This window comes from Quercus robur, chromosome 12 (genome assembly GCF_932294415.1).
Source record: "Quercus robur chromosome 12, dhQueRobu3.1, whole genome shotgun sequence".
Classification (NCBI taxonomy): domain Eukaryota; kingdom Viridiplantae; phylum Streptophyta; class Magnoliopsida; order Fagales; family Fagaceae; genus Quercus; species Quercus robur.
Window position 1 is genome coordinate 12000966 of NC_065545.1, and position 21026 is coordinate 12021991.

A 21026-nucleotide genomic window follows, 5' to 3' on the forward strand; every position below is an offset into this window, starting at 1 on the left:
ACATGTCTAACCAGTACTTATGAATAACTTATATTAGTAAAATAAACAATTTTATTATATAAATTTTATAGATTATGAGACTAAAATATAATATCTATCTCTATATATATTAAGAGGATTCAGAAAATTAGTTATATTTTCAAAAAAGTCAAAAAACTCCTAAGCTAATTAGATAATCCTTATTCTTAAAAAATAAAAAAATATGGTTAAAATTATAACTCAAAAAAAAAAAAAAAAAACCTACCAGAGAAATTATTTTCCTAAGAATTAGCACACTCTTTATTTAAATGTATCTTACGACACAATTGATAAATTCAAACATGTAACCTCACTGACAATAGATAAATTCAAATTGAAAACTTATATTAAACTCAAAATAAAAAAAAAAGCCTTATCAAACGTGCGGAGCTTTGCACTTGTGATGAGGCTAGTAATATAATAAAATTTTATAGATTATGAGACTAAAATATAATAATATAATTAATAAGAATCCCAGCCTCAATCTATCAAACAATTCAAATACAAAATGATCCTATCAAAAAAAAAAAAAAAAAAAAAAAAAACACAAAAACACAAAAACGATATCCTTAAATAGGCAGGATGATCTGGCCATTTGATTAGTATATAATTAAATTAAGTTTAGTAATATAGGAACATAACTACTTAACGGCCACAAACACTGCTCACCTTACCGTTTTTACCGCCAACTTTCTCTCTCTCTCAAAAAAGAAAGGAAAAATAGCGGTTTTCTCGTCCAACTGTCCGTACTAAATCTCTCCCTCCAAAACTACAATTCTCTGCAATTTCCTCTCTCTTTCTCTCTCACAATCAATCACCAATTGCTAGCTTTCTCTTCCCTTCGCTTGTTGTATTGTATAACCACAATTATTCAGGTTCATTCTCCAAATGCCTTTAAACCAAGTTCTTTCCTTTTAAGTTTTTGGGGTTCATTAATATCTTGTTTTATGTTTGGTGGCCGAGAAAATGTAGGAAACGTAATAAAATATGACATTTTTTTTTGTCTTCTGTACCATGCCTTTACTTAATTAAAGAATAAACCGAGAATTAAATTCCTTACTTTGTGGTAAAAACAACTTGGCTTTATGATTCACTATATATGCACTTTTTTCTTTCTTTTTTAACAAAATAGACAACTAAGTTTTGGTTGTTGGATGGAGAAGGTGCGGATTTTATTTTTTTCATTACCAATGGCAAATCGGCATAAGGCCAAAGAAGAAGATAGAATTGAAAAAACTATCCGCGGCCTTTTGAGGTACCCCGGGAATAGAAGATGTATCAATTGCAACAGTTTGGTATGAAAATTCTTCTTTATCCATTTCTATTGTTGTTGTTATTATCTGAATTGATAATGTGATATCAATATGGCACTGGAAGAGCAAATGTATTTTGATATATTCTCTAAACATGTATTTTTATAGCTAGAATGGTGGGGGAGAATATGAAAGAAAATATTGATGGGTTTTGTAGCATTTAGTTTTAAATTCATCTATGATTTATTGCTGGGTCAAATTACACTCATTTTTGAAATCCTTGCATGTTGGGGGTGTGTGCAAGAAGTTTTTTTATTGCAATGCTGTTGTATAGTTATGTGGAAAGATTGTGTTATGGAGAATGAATTTTGTGTAGATGTTTCAATTTATTGTCTTGGAAGGATTTCTATTGTTATTCTGTACTATTTATAAATCTAGAGCTTTAATTTCAAAGGTTGTAGAGTTTACTGAAGTACCAGAGCAATTAAATTTTATTTTATTTTTTTATAAATTATTTGAAATCTTTTTGCTAAACTAAATTATTTGAAATCTTGTTTCCATAAGGAGTGTGAACTTTATGCCTCCAAGGATTGGCACTATCATGTTGCAAATGTTTGAAATATTTGTGAGGCATAGAGTAGACATCAAATTTTGTTGCTAAACAGACACGTATATATTATGGCCTTCTCTTTTACACTTTTAGGGTTTTAAATTCCCCAAACTAGTCTCTCTCTCTCTCTTATTGACCTGCATTGCTATGTTGTTTCATGCCTTTTCTTTTCTTTTCTTCAATTTTATCTTAAATGTGTATGTTTCATTTGTCTTTTTTGGTAAACATATGTTTCATTTGTCATGGATTTAAAGTGACTACTAGCACCTTCATACCTGGTCTTATGACATTGTATAAAGTGGCATTTTCTCAAAAGTGTAGGTTTGTGAATTCTCTATACCATTTCATAATATGATACTATGACTGACATATCTTCTTTTAGCAGGGACCACAATATGTTTGCACAACTTTCTTGACATTTGTTTGCACAAACTGTAGTGGAGTGCAGTACGTATTTTTACTTGTTCTATGTCCATTTCTCTTTTGGGTAATTATTAAATACTTTCAGAGTACTATAAATGTGTACTTCCCCTTCTCACATAATTATCCGTCCTATTAATTAAATTCATGGTGAGACTCATAATTCATATGAGAGGGGGGAGTATGCATTTATGGTACTCTCAAAATATTCAATAATTTTCCTTCTTTTTTTAGATTATATTAGCTTCATTTTCATAATTTTTCTGTCCTCTCATGGTGGATGTGATGAAAAATAAGTTCTAGATGAAAATCAATGGGAGTGTTTTAGTTATGAGCAAGACTTAGGTACAGTAGTTAGGTGTTATTCTTTAACTTCCCCTTTTAAGATTCTGTTATGTGGATTTTTTCTCATACGATGAAAATGTATTTTTTTAGTTAAGTAACCACATAGCTAAATCTTAAGAGAGGAATCTAAGAAACAACATCTAAAGTACTGTACCTAAGTCTGGTTCTTTAGTCATATTCATTTTTGTTCTTAAATGGTATGTCATTACTTAATAGGCATCCGTTTAGAGTGTCTAATTAATTCTATATATAATTCAGTCGGGAATTTACTCACCGAGTAAAATCAATATCAATGGCTAAATTCAATGCTGAAGAAGTTAATGCTCTTCAAGCTGGGGGAAATGAGGTATGCATCCATATTCCTTTCTAATGATTCTCAAAAAAAAAAAAAAAAATCCTTTGTAATGAATCCGTTTTATGATCTTTATCTTCCTTTAATAATATTTTATTCAATTTTCATTGTTTAACTTGATCGAATCACTTCACAGAGAGCAAGGCAAATTTATTTTAAAGAATGGGATCCTCAGCGTAATTCTTACCCTGACGGCAGGTTGTTATCCAATAGTTTTATGTTGATCTTTGTACTTAATATTGAATGTTTCTGATTCACATGTTTGTGTCCAGTAATCTTCATAAACTCCGGGATTTTATTAAGCATGTCTATTTGGATAGAAAATACACTGGAGACAAGAGAATTGACAAGCTCTCAAAATTGAGATTGGTAAGCTCTTCATTATTGTACATGCATGCACATGGATCATATCTTGTAACAATTGGATGATAAAAAAAAAAAAAAGAAAATTCATTTTCGTCTTGTGGAAAGCTTCTCCAACAATGATTCTCCATATATATACAATACTAGCCAACTCAAAATTTTTGGATCTCACCAATATAAATGTGATGGAAATTAGAAGTTATGTTCTCAGTCGAAGCTGTTCTTATTTTTAAAGATTCTTGTTTATATATACAGAATGACACGGAGGAGTCTAATGAAAGATCTCTTGGTAGATCTAGAAGTCCACGTTCTGAGGACAGATTCAAATGGCATCATCACCAAAGATCCAGTATTGATGGAAGAAGTGAGGATGGAGGTTTCAAATATTATTATGATGAAAGAAGAAGTCCTCGATTTGCTCGAGAAAATTCAAAACAAGGAGGTCTTACGAGAACTCCTGCCCGCTTTGAAGTTGTTGATGACAGGTTTCGAGAAGATGAGCGTGGAAGCCGTAGGTTCTCAAGTGCAGAATCCAAGCTAACAATCACGTTACCTGGTTTCAAAAAGAATGTGGATGGGTCTCGTTCCCCAGTGGTACGACCTGTTGGAGATATTATAGGAGACAAAGTTCCTCCTTCAAAAGTGGGTGTAATTTCTAAGCAAATTGATGGGAAGGATGCTAATGGTTCTGCGAACAATCAGGTGCATGAATTGCTATGCCATGCTAGATGTTGGCTTGTGTACTAGATCTTTTTTTTGTTTGAACTTTATTTGCCAAGTGATGTTCTTTTTCAGAGGTCTTTAAATGCTAGGTGCTATCTTTCATTCATGAAAATAATAATAATTATTATGTTTAACTGGTTGCATATGCGACATAGTCCTTCAGAAACCATATAAGGTAGCATACAACAAGGAAGCTACCTCTGTAGATTATCTCCTGAGAAAGTAATGTGTCAAAAGTGGAATTATTTTAGACTCATCTTTCACTTTAACATGTTCTCTGTACTTGAATGTCTGTCCGTGTTTAAAGAAATATTGACAAAATGATTATGCAACTCTGCATCGAACTTAGTTTTGTTTAGTGCATACAGTATATACTTAGCCTTGGTACTGGCTCTGTAATATATCTTGTTTGTGTATATACAGTAATATATATTGTTAGAGAATGACTGCCTGTGCATGAGTTCTAATTACTAGCTGTTTTTAAGCTTTGCTGATTGAATTTGTTATTCTGTTGGTTTTGGAGCCTTTTCTGTATATTTTTTACGTTTCCAATCCAACATGTGCTTATTCTTCAAGTGTTCGTCAATACAGAATGTCGTGTCTTCCAGTGACCAGGGTTCCATTGGAAGGAATTCAGCAGAACATAAAAGCGGAAACTCGGGAAGCTTGATTGATTTGATCGCTGATTCTGAGCCCCTTGATGCTGCAACTGTACCACAGACACAGCTGATGCTTCACACTGATAATGGTGGCAACTTTGGAAGTCCTATAAAGGAGAAGGCACCCCAAGCTTCGAGTTCAAATTCTATAGAATCTTTATTATTTGAATTGTCAGTACCCTCAGATACACCTGCTAGAAACAACATGTCTGAAGGACCTAGAAGTGTTGATGCACTATCAATTGCATCCGGAGGCGACATGCCTGCAGGTGGTGTTTCTCTGGCTGCAAGTGGACAGCAGATGTTAGCATTAACTGTTAGTGTTGATGCTTCTACCGCTGCATCGACTAACAATATGCTAGCACAACCTTCTGATGGAGGTCTTCCACAAGCTGCACCTAGTGGCAATAGTGGCTCCAATATTAATATTCTTGACAAAGAGCAACTACCAAACATGCAGCAATATCATCCTACTGCATCCCCTGTTGTAGGTAGTGGCTCTGTCACTCAACTGGCTAGTCCACCTGTTGGAGCTCTGAATAATCAGGTGTGCCACATGATGAGGTTTATTCCATCTAAGGGATTTAAATTTCATTTTCGCTTGCAATCTTTGTGTGGATTTTTATCAAAGACCAAAAAGTTAACATGAAATGGTGCAAGTTGGTTGAATTTTACAGAAGAAAAAATTTAGAATTGGGTGGTAATAACAAAGACATGTTTTAATATTTGCAAGTTGAAACATTTTTCCTTTTTTTGTTTTTGCTAGATAAAAGTTGTTCCTTTACAAGTTTATTTTTTTTGCTAACCCTTTGGCTTCCTCTGCATGTATGCAGCCATGGATTTCCCCAACTCTACCTAATAGACAAGGGTCTTTGAGTGCTTCTGCAGAACAATCCTCTGAATCTGTCTTAAATTTAGAGCAAGACACCAGTTCAGGATTTGGGTCTGAACCTCTTCCAGTGGAAACCAAGTCTGTTGGAAGAGCAGAGCTTCCTGCAGTAATAGCATTCCCTTTTAATGTTTCAATTTTCCCTGTAAAGTTTTCTTGTTGACATATATATATATATATATATATTTTTTTTTTGAAGGACCTTTTTGCTACAAGCTACTCAACAGTCCCTGCACCAGTCCCAAGTTGGCAAAATGGTTCTCCTTATGGCATGGGATTCAACATGCAGTATTATTCTAGTCCAATGGTACACTAAGCACAGAGATAGTCAACTCAAATCAGTTCTGTATTAATGTGTGCTGGCTTTTGATCTGCTAATATGGATTTTTATGTACAGCCTGCGCCTGTGTTTCCCAACGTAGCAAGATCAAGAAACCCATTTGACCTAAACGACGAAAGAACGCAAGTGCAGTCACCATCAGTACGCACAACTTTCAAACTTATACTATTTGCTTAGATCAATGTTCATATTTTTGTTATTCCCAGTGTTCCTTTTGACGTTTTAAGACCTTTATAAAGTATAACCTGTGCTTATTTTGGCCTTGTATGTATGCTTATTTTGTATTGTATCTGCAGTCAAGTAAGAGTTACTGGTGGTGTAAATAAACAAACGTAGAGCAGGAGTAGGTCTGGGAAATTGAGGACTTATATGCAAACTGGAAATCCTATGAGATAAAACACTAAATTATTAAATCTGATTATAGAAAATTTGAACATTCATACATTCTTATCTCACATCACATCCTCAAGGAGATTAGCCTGCGATAAGATTCACCAGTAGTTATGTGGAGTTCACTACATTTTTGTTTTTCATATTCTCCAGAATCTGTTCACTACTTAAAAGCATGATGCTGGTATAATAAAATTTGGAGACATCATCAACTGGTAACCAAAATATACTGGTTCTACTTTATTTGTTTATTCATTTTTTGATTAAAAAAAAATTAAAACTAGGAGACATGACTGTGCTGATATCCCCATTTGGTTTGCCATTAAAATGAAGAAGATTGCTTGTGGCCAGGTTGCATGCATATTTTATGCCAAGGAAAAAGGTATCTACGAAGAAAATTTAGCTGAGCAGAGACTCTTTCATATGTCTATGAGTCCTAAATTTCATTGATTTACCCTAAAGATGTCATTTCATTGGCATTTGGTTACTACCATGCCTTGGCAGTATGCTGTTGATTTTGCTAATAGGTTGAGTAATGCACAAACTGCAAAGTGTAGCAGAATTGATCCTTAATTTCAAAGTATGGGGCTTTTATTTTTAAGGAAGATTTTATCTATGGTGACATGACAATCACATCTATGAAGTATTTTAATTAATTGATTATCAACAAATCATATATGACATGTTCCAGTTTAAATTGCATTTACTTTTTTGGTACTCTTGCTAGGGTTCTGTTTCTCCAAAAGTCAAATTTTCAATTAAATCAGAGAAAAATTGTTTAAACCCTAATAATTTGTGTTATTTGTGATGCAGTTTCCTACCATGGAATCTTTGCAAGGTGCATTGCCGAATCTGCCAGCTGCTAGTGACTTTGTGCAAACTTCCAGCTTTGGTAACCAGTCTCAGGGTTTGATGGCACCCCAATCACCATCCTATACATCTGCAATGTCTCCATTTTCACCTTCTTTAACATCAGCCATGCCTCCTGGTAAATTTACTCAATTTTTTTTTCCCTCTGACATCTTTGCTGGGCCTAGTGTTGATAATGTCCAATTTAATAATCTCAGGTGCAAACATGGGGCTACAAGTACATAACAATATGACACCATTCAGGTAACATGCTGGCCCTAGTTCTTTGTAATCTTTTTCTTTCAAATTTTTAATAAATTTAAAGGGAAATTTGGCTCAAAATGGGACCATCTTGAGTAACAAATGCTTCACGAAATGCCACCAGTTGCCTTTTATTTCATGTCACTTAAAGCGGACCTTGTATTATCTTCATTAAAAAATTTCTCCTTTTTGGTTTTTGGTTAGCGTGGGGGTGGGGTATTAGGAATTCAAAGTTGAATTCATTCAAAACCTTATTTAAGCAGCCTCATCTTGATCCAAAAGAGGGGTTTTTCTTGGTGAAGGACTTTATCACTATCTCCACTAGCATACTCCTTCAATCATAATGCTTATTACACAATTACAAAATTTCTTTATGATTCTTTGACCAGTGATGATATGATCTTCTTTAATAAAAAAAAGTACAATAATTCAGAGTTTGCTTGTGTGTCATTGCAGATCACAAGAAATCGGTAGCTTTGGCAGTAATGGAGATGTATTTGGATCCTTAAACACAACTCAACAGTTAACTGGAAAATACTCAGCAACCGGCAATCCAAATCCTTTTTCTTCAGTGGGAGGAAACCCTTTTGGATAATACAAAAGTTTTTGCATACAATCTGCTGTCATTTTTCTTTTGGCCTCCTAACATCTTCTGGGAGGAGTCTGGTTTCTTTTTGATTGAAGATTAAACTAAATGCTTAATTAGAATAGGGTGGTTTGTCTTTTATATTTTTGCCTAGCAAAGAGGATAATCATTACAAATACTAAGAGAAGTGCATGGACAATTCAGCACTGAACCAAGATTCTTTTCAAGAACACACAAGATTCTTTGAGTAATGTAAATATGAAATTCAGTATCTTTTTTTTCAATCAATAAACTTGAGGAAGAAAAACCAAGGTATTACTATTATGGTATGACTTTGTAAGAAATTTTTGCATGATGACTGTACTTCTTTAGCATGAGGTTTGAATCCGCTTTTGTCTCGTGCATGACTTTTAATGGTAGGAAATTTGGTTGGAGACAAACTTCGCACCATTCCAATCATACATTCACTAGAGAATAGTAAAACAAGGAGTAAATAGTGGATTTTTCGACCGTGCTCTATCATATCTCTGCTGCAAAACTTGTTCTACATGTCTAACCCAATTTATTTCTCATTATAAGTTGGAAAATATTCTCTGAACTAGATGTTAAGGCATTGCTTGTGATGGGTATTTTAGTGTTAATAAAGAAAAGAAGATTACACTCTTACAAAGTTACAGTTACTAATTTGTTGAGACTTGAGAATTTATGATTGGTGGCCAAAAGTTACCCATAATGCAATAGCCGGAATTTATGGTTGCTGAGGAGGATATGGGTGCTATAACAGGTGTCATCTCCAATGTGGCAGAACTTAGAAAGATATAAGTTGCCCTGCACTTGAAGTGCTTAGAAGAACTGTGCCCCTTTTTATTCCTATTGCCCTCTGAAAAGGCACGATATAGCCCTTAAATTAAAATTTGTGATACATAGATTGAATCTGGCTTGAAGAACAATCCAAGGGAGAGCTATAAACCTATATGGTACACAAACAAGTCGGTCATATATATCTTAACACGTCACTAGACAACGTTATTTAATTATGTATATGAACTTCCTTATTGTTCACAAAAAATCTAGTAGCGCAACGTTATATGACACAATTTTGCCACAATTTCTGATGTGATAAAGTGTGAGTAACGGAAGAAAAAATAATGGGTTCATATGATAGTGATAAATAATTAGTTACAGTTTGCCATGTAAAATAGTTGTGGACAATAAAACCCCACGCTTTTAACTTCAGTAAATCTTTGGACATGAAGTGGAAAGCTGTTTTACCAAACTACGTACTCTGAGGCCTAACAGATCAAGCCATGCTAGTGTCTTTTTTAACTTTCTACCTAAGTGGAGGAATAGCAACCCGAATTTTATATAATAAAATCATGTAATAGTGGTTCATCTCTGATTCAAATCATTAGCATTTAATTAAGAATATATAATTGCGCATATTGGGTTCTTATTTCGTTTGTTTCTTTGTTCATATTCTTTACCTTATTAATTTGGGTGAAAGCAACAAACTTACAATCAATAGGCATACCGCATACCTTTTATTTTGTCTAGCTAGAATCAACTTATCTACTAGGCCACTTAGGTAAAAATATTTCTTTCTCAAATGATATTGTTAATTTATTATGATATTGATAGTTTAGATTATTTTCAGAAATAAAAATTTTAAAAGAAGTTTTAAAATACTTCATTTGACATATTGAAAAAAAAAAACTATGCTCTTTTCTAAATTAATGTATAACTTCCAGAAGTTATTGACAATGCAAGGAAAAAAAAAAATATATATATATATATATTTTTTTTTGAAATTAAAGTTGATAAAATCTTACTTAAAAAATTGAAAACATCATATTTATAGATTCAAAAGATGCAAGAAAAATTTGAATTCAAAAATTTAATTAGTAAATTTTGACCTCAAAATGAGAAAAATTTCAAATATGGTAAATATATATTTTTGCTCATATTTTTTGTCTCTCTTCTCCCAAAACAGAAAAAGACAAGATAAAAAAGATTCAAAAGTGAAGGTTTTGTAAATTTTGAGAGGAGAGAGACATAAAATAGGAGCAAAAATACATATTTACCCATGTTTTTAACTGAGGTGAGTTACAGAAGACAAGCAGAACATACCACAGGTTGGCAAAGTGACATTTTTTAAACTACAGGTAGGTAAAGTGATTTCAGACCAAACCACATGTGAGTTTATTGTAATTAACTCATAAATATATATTAATTTCTATTTAAGTATCAGAATATGTCTCACTTAAAAATTTTGATTTAGTCCTCAAATTGAATTGAGCCTGTCGTATTTGTCTACATATATAGAATAAAGAAAATGACAAAACTTAGGTATAATTTCTTATATATCATTTTTTCTCTACACACATAAAGTAAATAAATATTTAAATAACTATTTTTGATAATTAATGGACATAAATTTATAAAACTTATATGGTAAAATTTGTAATATTAAATTTAAATCATCAACATTATTCTTGGATTTTATAGAAAATTTCCTCTCTTCAACAAATCACACGACTTGTCCAGCATTGACAGTTTGACACTACCTCCAACAAGCACAAGTACGTAGACCAAATCTTGTCATCATTTGACACTCACAGGGCCACCAACTTTCTCCATTCGAATCATGCCTTTGTCGCTTGTTGATGATTTAAGGATAGCCAAGTAGAGCACCTAGAAGCTGAAGGTTTTCGCTTGGATTTTTAACGAGAATGTATCTCATACATCTACCATATATATTATCACTCTTCATAGCATGTAAATGCCGCAATGTTGTAAAACCCTCACATTTTGTAAAAGATGATACACATATTAAATGCATGAGATAATTGTTTTGCTTTTAACATTATTTTTTTTTAGTGATATAAAAGATTAAGATGAAGTAAAAACAAGGTTCTTGGTTCTTAATGAAATGACCTCATTTGGGTAAAACGACATCACTTCCTCCAATCAACAAGAATTGTTAACTCTACACAAGCTAGTTAAATGGCAGAACATAGAAGATATTTTGACGATATGATGGCGCAAATGATGAGTTATATAACCTCACAATCAGCTCAATCGAACAGTGATCACTAAGGTATGAAGATTCTCTCAAATAAATATAAAATTTGTGGAGTTATGTTGGTACTTAGACAATTTAAATGACCCTAGTCTTCCTAGTTTAACTATTAGCTATCTAGTTTTTCTCGATTTACTGTTTTATAAGATAACCCACCATTCCCATTTCAACGGGCAACTTTGGTCTGGTTCAATATTTTTTATTTTATTTTATTAAAAGTTAGAATATGGTCCAGTATTTAAAACAATGATTGGTGTGTAATAATAATTATTATTAGCCATAAGCTAGCAATCAATAAAATACTTAGGAAGAACGTTCATGCAACAAAAAGTACGGAATGAAAAGCTGGCAGCAATTGAACTCATTATTAGGGTTAATTGAAACGTAATTCAGCCATTACAAGAGAAAACAAAAGAGATCTTATTCGCTTGAGTGGAGAACCTTTACAATTGCACAAGAACATATGGAAACTTTTTTTTTTTTTTTCTCTTAAATAATTAAAAATTCTCAACCTTAGAAACCTTCACTCGTACCCTTTTGCACGCAGACATAGAAGAATATGAAATAAGCCTAGCTAATGGTCTACATACTATGGAACAACAGGGTTGATCTTACTCAAATTTCTTAGCCTAAGAAGCACATGCACAATCATCCCAGACAGAAAACCAAGCGCTGCACTTGAACCTACAAGTGAAACCGCTGTGCAAATAAGCATCACAAAAGATTCCTCCTTGGAATTCATGTCCCTTGAAGCCATAGCTAGCTCAATCCCAGCAAACAAGAGCAAAACTCCTAGTATCCCAACAGGAAATTGGTCCAAAATCTTCACCAAAGAAGTCCCTAATACCAAACCCAACACCAATTTAGCTGTGCCAAGAAGTGCCACACACCCACCACTCCTACCACCAAACTTGTACTGCCCAGCTAACCCACCAGCACCATGGCAACTTGGCATAGCTCCAAACCAACACCCTATCACATTCATTAACCCGACGGTCACGGAAAGTGACGTGGCCGATAAGTCCTTCTCCGAAAAAAGATCAGACGACAACTTGCACACCCCGATCACAGAATTTAGTACTGACAAAGGGAGTTGAGGAATTGTACCCTTTATAAACCCTTCCTTCCATGCATGCTTAGACATCTTCACTACTTGAAAAGACGATGGTCCAAATCTAATCTCTTCCAACACTTTAGGCCTCCTTATAAAGGCAAAAACCACACCAAATAAAAAGATGATAAAAGCTGAAGGAATTGAAAAGATAATCTTCCTCACTCTTCTCTTCCTTCTAAGCCTTATTTCTTCATCACCTAAAACACCAGCAATTTCTCTTTCACCACTTTGCTCTTCCTCACCTGCACCATTAACAACAATTATAAAACAAGCACAAATAATAGCCAAAACCAACCCATCCAAACCAAGCCAGGGCCTATCCCCTTTAGCCTTTGATTTAGAAAAATCCTGAATTTTTCTAATGTACTTAACCGCAGTTAGTGCAAATGATAACCCCTGTGCAAGCTGAATTCCTCTTACAACAGAAAGAGGAATTATCTTATACACTAGTTGCATCAATCCAGTTATACCCAAAACCAATAAAACCCCTCCGGTTAAAATTCCGGAAGCCATGATTTCTGGGACACCAAAATCAGACCCAGATATGGCTGCAGCTGCAATGGCCTTCATGGGTTGCACAGGCATAGGGACACCATAGATGGCACCAGTGACAATATTGTAGACACCGGTGAATATTAATGTTGGTCATTAGCTAGTGTCAAGGACAGAACTATTGGAATGAATGTGCCTAAGTCCCCCATTGCACCATTCAACTCGGCCCATTTTGATCGAAAAACTAAATTGGTTTTCACTTGGTCGATGATGTTGGACAGATAGCCGGACTTAGGTTTGTGGGGACTATGGTTTTCAGGGTCCATGAAGGTACAAATTTGAAAGCAAATAAGTATGAGATTGTGAACTGGAAGTACAATAGTTAAGAAATGTGAAAGCAAATATGAGATTGAGGCTTACTTATAGGAGGAGAAATAAGGTTGTTTTGAATTGATTAATGATAGGGGAGGCTGTTAGTGATTGAATTATATGTGCCGCAACTTGTGGCTTTAGGTATCTATGTGATTTTTTTCTCAAAAAAAAAGAAAAAAGGTATCTATGTGATTTAACTGGGATTTCAATACCTGCCGTTGGTGCTAGTTCACAGTTGAACGTAAGTGGACCTAGATGGGTCATCAGGAAAAAGTGATATGGGACAAAGATTGTTGCATGGTATGAGGCATTTGGTAGCTGTGAATTCACTTTCACATTTGCTTTTTATTAAGATAGTTTAATTGGACTTGGGCTTTCTCAAAAGTAAAAAAAAAGGTCACTTTACCACAAAACATAATGCTACTTTAAGAAATTTGACATTCGCTAGGCAACATAATGCTACTTTAAGAAATTGGACATTCGCTAGGCAATTATAAATGCTACTTTAAGCAATTAGGTGCAGATATAAGTACTCTTAGTGTGACATGACTACTCGGAATACACAAATTGGTGAGAATATCATTATATAGAAAACAGTGAAGCCTTTTGATCATTTTCAGTGGTGAATAGAATGAGAAAAATGAAGAACCAACAAATTGAACTAGAGAGATGATGGATTCATAAAAAAAAGAGAGATGATGGTGGAAGCTTCAAAAACATATTTTTCATGCATGTCTTTTCATGTCTGTGGTCTACAAACAACTGAATTCACCTTGGTCCTCCCAAAAACATATTGTAAAAAATATTTTTTAATAACAAAACGTAATTTCTAAGGGTGCGTTTGATTCGGCTTCAAACGAATTCAGGAAATCGTTTTCTGGAAAATAGGGCGTTTGGCTCTCACGGAAAATATTATTTTCCGGAAAACATTTTCCTGTTGACCGAAGTTTGAAGCCTTGACCACGGAAATGAAATTCTGCCCTCATTTTCACTTCATTTCATTTCCGTGGCTTGCAAAACGCAGAGAGAGAGAGAGAAAAAACAGAGAACACAACACATCGGCGAGAGAGAAAGAACAAAAAAAAAAACAATCGAAGAACACAACGATTCCAAGGAGCGAGATCACGAACCCCGATCCACGAACGAGATCGAAGCCAACGAAGTGCGAGAGCTCCGATCGATCCAGCCACCCAGAGCTCCGATCGCGATCTCCGCTTCGATCTTCGCGCGAAGCGTCGATCTTCGCGCGATCGCGATGCGCCGATCGGAGAGATCGCGATCGACGCCTCGCGCCGCCGAGCGCGATCGCGCCGACCGCTCCGATCACGATCGCGCCGATCGCGATCGACGCATCGCGCCGCCGAGCGCGATCGCGCCAATCGCGATCTCTCCGATCGCGAGCTCGCCTTCGTTTGTCCGGATTTGATGATTTTTTTCTGGGTTTTGTTTGTGTTTTGATGAATAAATGATATTATATAATCGTTTGGTAACCAAGAAAATGTGAGAAAATGTGAAAATGTGTTTTCTATGCTATTTTCAGAACACAACCAAACATCAGAAAATATTTTCCGAAATATTTTTTGAAATGCAACCAAACACATGAAAACATTTTCCTTTCCGGAAAATAGAATATTTTCCGGAAATGATTTTACGCGAACCAAACACAGCCTAAGAAACGGTTCACAGAAAACTGTTTCTAATTTGGATTAAGAGATAAGATCTTTGTGTTGTCAGTAACTCTTATTATCAAACTAGATTATATGCTCAGGTTTGGTGTATTTTTGGTCGAACTTATTAGTTCATAAACTATTAAATTATTTTTTCTCGTGATTGGTGTAAGTGTAACACGGTAACACATTTTTAATTGTGTTTAGCCCGAAATTTTATGCTGCCACACATGACTTTTGTATTGGTTAATTTGATGGCACAACACTTTTCACAATTATCAAAATAATTGTGATTGATATACCAAAAAAAATAGTTGGGGTTAATCTATATCTATATTCTATATTATTATTAAAAGGTGAAACGTATTATTTATTGTTGCTACACTCTAGTTGAGCCACGTCATCATCCATGTCATTTTTTTATTTTTTATTTTTGTTAATTTATTACATTTTTTAAAAGAATGCAAAATATATGATGACTTTACATATTCTCATGACTTTACACATTCTAAATAGTTTTAATTCTTTTGCTTTGCTACATATTCTCATGACTTTACAATATATCATAACTTTATATATTCTCGTTACTTTTTTGCATTAAATTATGCTCTCCTCCTATTACTCAAATCTATATATTACTAAAAGTTGAAGTGTAGCATTTATTGTTACTACGCTCCAGTTGAGCCATGTCATCATTCACGTCGTCTTTTTTTTTTTTTTTTGTTAATTTATTACCTTTTTTTTAAAGAATGCAAAATATATGATGACTTTACATATTCTCATGACTTTACACATTCTAAATAGTTTTAATTCTTTTGCTTTGCTACATATTCTCATGACTTTACAATATATCATGACTTTACATATTCTCATGATTTTTTTGCATTAAATTATGCTCTCCTCCTATTACTCAAACCTTCTTTTTTATTTATAAAAAAAAAAAAAAAACCCCAACTATCCATTGAATGTTTTCCTATTTTTCAACTTCCTCAATTTATTTTATTTTTGGATAGAATATGTAGAATCCTTTCCATAATGACTGAGTGCAACCCACTTATCTTCCCCATTTACTCCATTAAACCCAACTGGCTAACTATTCCAATTCTCCATTAACAGTCCTCCTTGGTCTCTCTCTCCATCAAACAAAGGGATAACATCACCCCACTTTTCCACCACCTTATTAAATCCATTTTATCTATCTATATATTACTAAAAGCTGAAACGTATTATTTATTGCTGCTATGTTCCAGTTAAACCACGTCATCATCCATGTCATCTTTTTATTTTTTGTAAATTTATTACATTTTTTAAAAGATTGCAAAATATATGATGACTTTACATATTCACATGACTTTACACATTTTAAATAGTTTTAATTCTTTTGCTTTGCTACATATTTTCATGACTTTACAATATATCATAACTTTACATATTCTCGTGACTTTTTTGCATTAGATTATGCTCTCCTCCTATTACTCAAACCTTCTTTAAAAAAAAAAAAAAATCCACAATTATCCATCGAATGTTTTCCTATTTTTCAACTTCCTCAATTTATTTTTTTTGGATAGAATATGTAGAATCCTTTCCATAATGACTGAGTGCAACCCACTTATCTTCCCCATTTACTCCATTAAACCCAACCGGCTAACTATTCCAATTCTCAATTAACCGTCCTCCTTGGTCTCTCTCTCCATCAAACAAAGGGATAACATCACCCCACTTTTCCACCACCTTATTAAATCCATTTTAACCTCAATTCAACACTACTTCAATTCTTCGATCTCAACTCCTATTCTCTCTTTATTGATTTATTTTCTTTATATATTGCAGTTGCCCCCTCTCCACTTTTGCAAAAACTGCTGAAATGTCATTGGACTTGGTAATGCTACGGTATTTTTTGCTCTTCTTCAATCAACTAGGTAATCAATTTGTCTCTCCTAATTTCTCTCTCATGCTCTCAGTTCCTCCTTTCTCCATCTAATTTAATCTATTAAGAAAACTAGAGAACTAGAAAGTGTAAAAGCAAAAGAGACATATTGAAAAAGAGATCAATCTTTAGACCTGATATTTTTTTTCAATTTTTTTTCTCCTTTTTGTCAATAAAAACGTTTTAATTGTCACCCATTCATTTTTTTTTATCCCATGTGGAATGCCGATAATTTTTTTTTTTTTTGTGTGGTTATCGTTGCATGACATATACTTGATGAATTTTCTCTTAGACATGTGGTAGCAAGTAATCAACGGGGAGAATACTTTTGAACACTATTTCTAAACTTGGGCACCCTATTCTTTTTTGAGTTTCAAATGTTTTTGTGGCATGTAATGGTTGGGAGAAGTTTCTTAAGTTTATGTACATAAATGCCATCTACATATTGCATGAATTATTGCTCCTTACAGTGAGGGTTTTGATTTTAATATTTTTGTTTCTATTGCTTTTGTTTCTATTGGTCACATTTGCATATGCACTCTCTTTTTGTAGGGTTTGACTTACCTCTAGTATTTTTTTAATTAGAGGTCTCCTTTTATTTTAAATACACAATAGTAAGTAATTGCAAGAATAAGATTGAAGGGGAAAAAGACCTGCTTTGTTAGTAGTAGAGATAAGATGTTTGATGTGGGTATGTGGGCTTGTAACATTCGATAGTTGTAAAACTATATTTTACCCTTTTTGTATAATTTTATAGACATGACTTGAAAAGCTAAAAAACTATAAAAGTTTCTAATTATATAAGTAAAATATTTACCAAACAAAAAAAATGACCAAAATATAAAAGTAATTTTTTTGTTGATGAATTGCAAGATTTTATTGAAGGAGAAAAGCAAAAAAAAAAAAAAAAAAAAAAAAAAAAAACACAACAGGGGGACAATTGCCAACATCAAAAGAACCAAAAAATCAGATTTGTAGCAACCAATATTCCTTTTAAACTAATTTATAAATGTTTTGTTGTTGGAAACAATCAAGTTCAATCAAATATTGAAGCTTACGAATTTTTGTTGGCACTTATTATTATTCCAATATTCCTTATATCTATCCCCTTAAATTAATTTTTGGGGGTTCAAGACTTCAAGTGATAGCTTGCCAGTAATGACATCATTTGTGGTATCCCATTATTTACTTAAATATTTCATATATGCAATGCTTATTTCATTTAACATTTTTGAATTAATATTTTGTTTTTCATCTTCCTTGAAAGCTCGAAATGTGTGAAAATACAAGAACTTGTTTAGACCCCCAAATCAAATTACGGCTTGATTGATTTTACACTAACTTCATACTAAGTGCGGAATAGTGTAAACGCAAGCAAACAAGCAAGAGAGCTACTCTAATTCATATTTAAAGAAACACAGCAGTAAAATGAAATGAACAAGAGTAGGGAAGAGAGATGCAAACACAAATAACACCGAGACGTGTTATCGAAGAGGAAACTGAAGAACTTGGCGAAAAACCTCTCCGTTGGCCTCCAAGCAGTAATCGATCCACTAGAGAATAAGTTGGAGTACACGAATAACAAAAAACCCTCCAAGCCTAGTCTACCCCATGTACTTGAGCCCTCCAAGCTCCTGCTACCAACTGACTTTGCCGAGTCTTGTCTTCTCTAGCTTTCCGGGTCCCGCAACAAGCTCCATGTTGTACCTGTCATCCTTGGCTTCTTCCACTGTTTCCCAGCAGCACCAAAACCTCACTGGACACTCTCAAAAGGTGTGGTAAGTGTTTGGGCTATTGACCTCTCAATGGTATGGAAATGGAGAGGTAGGAGATGAGGAAATTCCACAAACAAAATGTGTAGAGAATTGTTGGTATAACAATTTCTAACTCTCAAGTGTTTTTGCTAGGGCTTTCTCTTAGAAGCTCTCTGTTACATTTATGGGTAATATGAGTATATATACTGAGGGTACAGAAAATGTGTATCATGTAGTACAGACTGGCAGAACAGAATGTCTCGCGGGTGTCTCGCAGGAAGGCCTTACCCGCGAGATACTCGCGAGACACAGTTGTCTCCATCTGTATAGACTCTTCGCATTCCAGTCATATGCAGGGCACATGCATCTTTTCGCAGGATGCTTAGTTGCAAGATACCTGCGAAAAACCTTCCTTGTTTCAATAGCTTGAGTCTTCACACTCTCTCTCACTATCACACAACCCTTACAATAAATTCCCACAACAAATATAGGGTACAAACGATTGAATATAATTACAATCAAATTTGGCACAGAATAAAAGCCAACAAAATACATATTTGTAAATCACAACTTTACATTCCCATTTTAGTCTCTTTGCAAGTTTTGAAATTGCATAACTTCTATTACAACATTTAGCACCAGCTAAAGCATTGTACCACATAAGCTTCTCAATAGTGTTGGTTTCTATGATTAAGTCATTGGTATTTGTAATGCAAGCCTAGGTGGAGAATAAATTTTGAGATTCCATAACTATATACAACACATGGAACAAGAGGTTGAATTTATCTGTACAAATTTTTGAACAATAATGTATTAAACAGTTTTGCATAACTACTATACAATCATTGTAGTTTGTATATGCCAAACTATAAAAGTAATTTTTTTTTTTTGATGAATTGCAAGATTTTAATGAAGGAAAAAAGCAAAAAAAAAAAAAAAACACAATAGGGGGACAATTACCAACATCAAAAGAATCAAAAAATCTGATTTGAAGCAACCAATGTTCCTTTTAAACTAATTTATAAATGTTTGTTGTTGGAAACAATTACGCTCAATTAGTAATTGAAGATTACGAATTTTTGTTGGCACCTATTATTATTCCAATTATACTTATATCTAGCCCATTTGATTAATTTTGGGGGGGTTCAAGACTTCAAGTGATAGCCTACCAGTAATGACATCCTTTGTGATATCCCATTATTTACTTCAATATTTCATATATGCAATGCTTATTTCATTTAACATTTTTGAATTAATATTTTGTTTTTCATTTTCCCATTTTAGTCTCTTTGCAAGTTTTGAAATTGCATAACTTCTATTACAACATCTAGCACTAGCTAAAGCACTGCACCACATAAGCTTCTCAATAGTGTTGGTTTCAATGATTAAGTCATTAGTATTTGTAATGCAAGCCTAAGTGGAGAATAAACTTTGAGATTCCATAACTATGTACAACACATGGAACAAGAGGTTGAATTTATATGTACAAAGTTTTGAACAATAATGTATTAAACAATTTTCCATAACTATTCTACAATCAGTGTAGTTTGTATATGCCAATGTCATCTTCATTCTGAAAAGTGAGAAACCAGGAAAATTAAAGAGAAAACTCACATGGTTGACAGTGATTAAATATTCCTTGATTAATTCCTCTTGGTTGAATATGTACACTCTCTAGGAAAAAAAAAAATATTGATCTCAATGTTGAGGGTAGTCTACTAGAATTCTCTATCATATGTTACCTTTTAAAGATCTTATTAGCTGTATAAATGGTACTTTTGATTTATGAGACAAGATCAACAAAACGGTGGTTTTATATGATTATATTTAGATGACTTTACAATGCCATGATGGATGGGTTGGTCTTATTTTACCATATAATGCAACTAATCATGTAATTTATGAATTTAAAGGGCAATATATTGTGGAATTTTTTCATATGTTGTAATTTAAAATACAATTTCAAATAACACATTGACTTTCTAAAAATATACATTCTATATCATATTAATTCAGTAATATTCTAATAAAAAGTAAGTATATCAAATTTTCCCACGCATTGCACGGATCTGCGACTAGTTAAGATAATAGCTGAAAAATTTGATAGATAAAAGCTTTATTTCTCTAACAAGTCAAGATTAAAAAAAAGAGTATACATTTGGAACAACCATTGGGAAATGGGTGTTATAGTACAGTTTTAAAATCTAATGCATATAATTTAATTTCCTAGAAAATTAAGTCAACGTGCAATTAAGGTAAAAAAATAATGAAGTATAAAATATTTATTTTTGAAAATTTAGTTAGAAAAAAGTGGGTGGAAAGCATAATAAGCGAATATCCATATTTTACATGGAACGTCTTTTACATGAAAATGCTTTTACCCACACTTGTCTACTTTACTATGAAACAAATATTGCTAACTAAGTAAATATACTATTATATCTGTTGGCTTTGCGTCTTACTTGCATCCAAATTAAGGAGTTATTCTTTCTCAAAAAAAAAAAAAAATAATAATAATAATGAGTTTTTTTTTTTTTTTTTGGTAAACTGGATACTTCATTAA

General features: G+C 33.4%; 2 protein-coding genes across 2 annotated transcripts; one reads left to right on the forward strand and one right to left on the reverse strand.

Annotated features, from left to right (window-relative positions):
* Nucleotides 1–1208: 1208 nt before the first annotated feature.
* LOC126708132 (probable ADP-ribosylation factor GTPase-activating protein AGD14) lies at nucleotides 1209–8203 on the forward strand. The gene is made up of 13 exons (XM_050407948.1): nucleotides 1209–1313; nucleotides 2267–2328; nucleotides 2905–2992; nucleotides 3135–3196; nucleotides 3271–3367; nucleotides 3617–4063; nucleotides 4676–5290; nucleotides 5577–5741; nucleotides 5832–5939; nucleotides 6030–6113; nucleotides 7176–7350; nucleotides 7430–7475; nucleotides 7929–8203. Exons 1-13 carry the CDS (start codon nucleotides 1209–1211, stop codon nucleotides 8065–8067), a joined length of 2193 nt encoding a protein of 730 aa, XP_050263905.1. The 3' UTR covers nucleotides 8068–8203.
* Nucleotides 8204–11533: 3330 nt separating this feature from the next.
* LOC126709860 (molybdate transporter 1-like) lies at nucleotides 11534–13198 on the reverse strand. Its single transcript, XM_050410221.1, is given in 2 exon segments — nucleotides 11534–12895; nucleotides 12898–13198. Coding segments are annotated over 2 exon segments (1341 nt in total). The 5' UTR covers nucleotides 13070–13198; the 3' UTR covers nucleotides 11534–11726.
* Nucleotides 13199–21026: the final 7828 nt, after the last annotated feature.

What these genes read in the sequence shown, in the direction of transcription:
- LOC126708132 (XM_050407948.1), top strand. Translation starts at nt 1,209, where the DNA reads ATGGCAAATCGGCATAAGGCCAAAGAAGAAGATAGAATTGAAAAAACT. An exon ending in GAAGAGCAGAGCTTCCTGCA is followed by an intron (nt 5,742 to 5,831) that starts GTAATAGCATTC and finishes TTTTTTTTGAAG; the next exon opens with GACCTTTTTGCTACAAGCTA. An exon ending in CGCAAGTGCAGTCACCATCA is followed by an intron (nt 6,114 to 7,175) that starts GTACGCACAACT and finishes TTTGTGATGCAG; the next exon opens with TTTCCTACCATGGAATCTTT.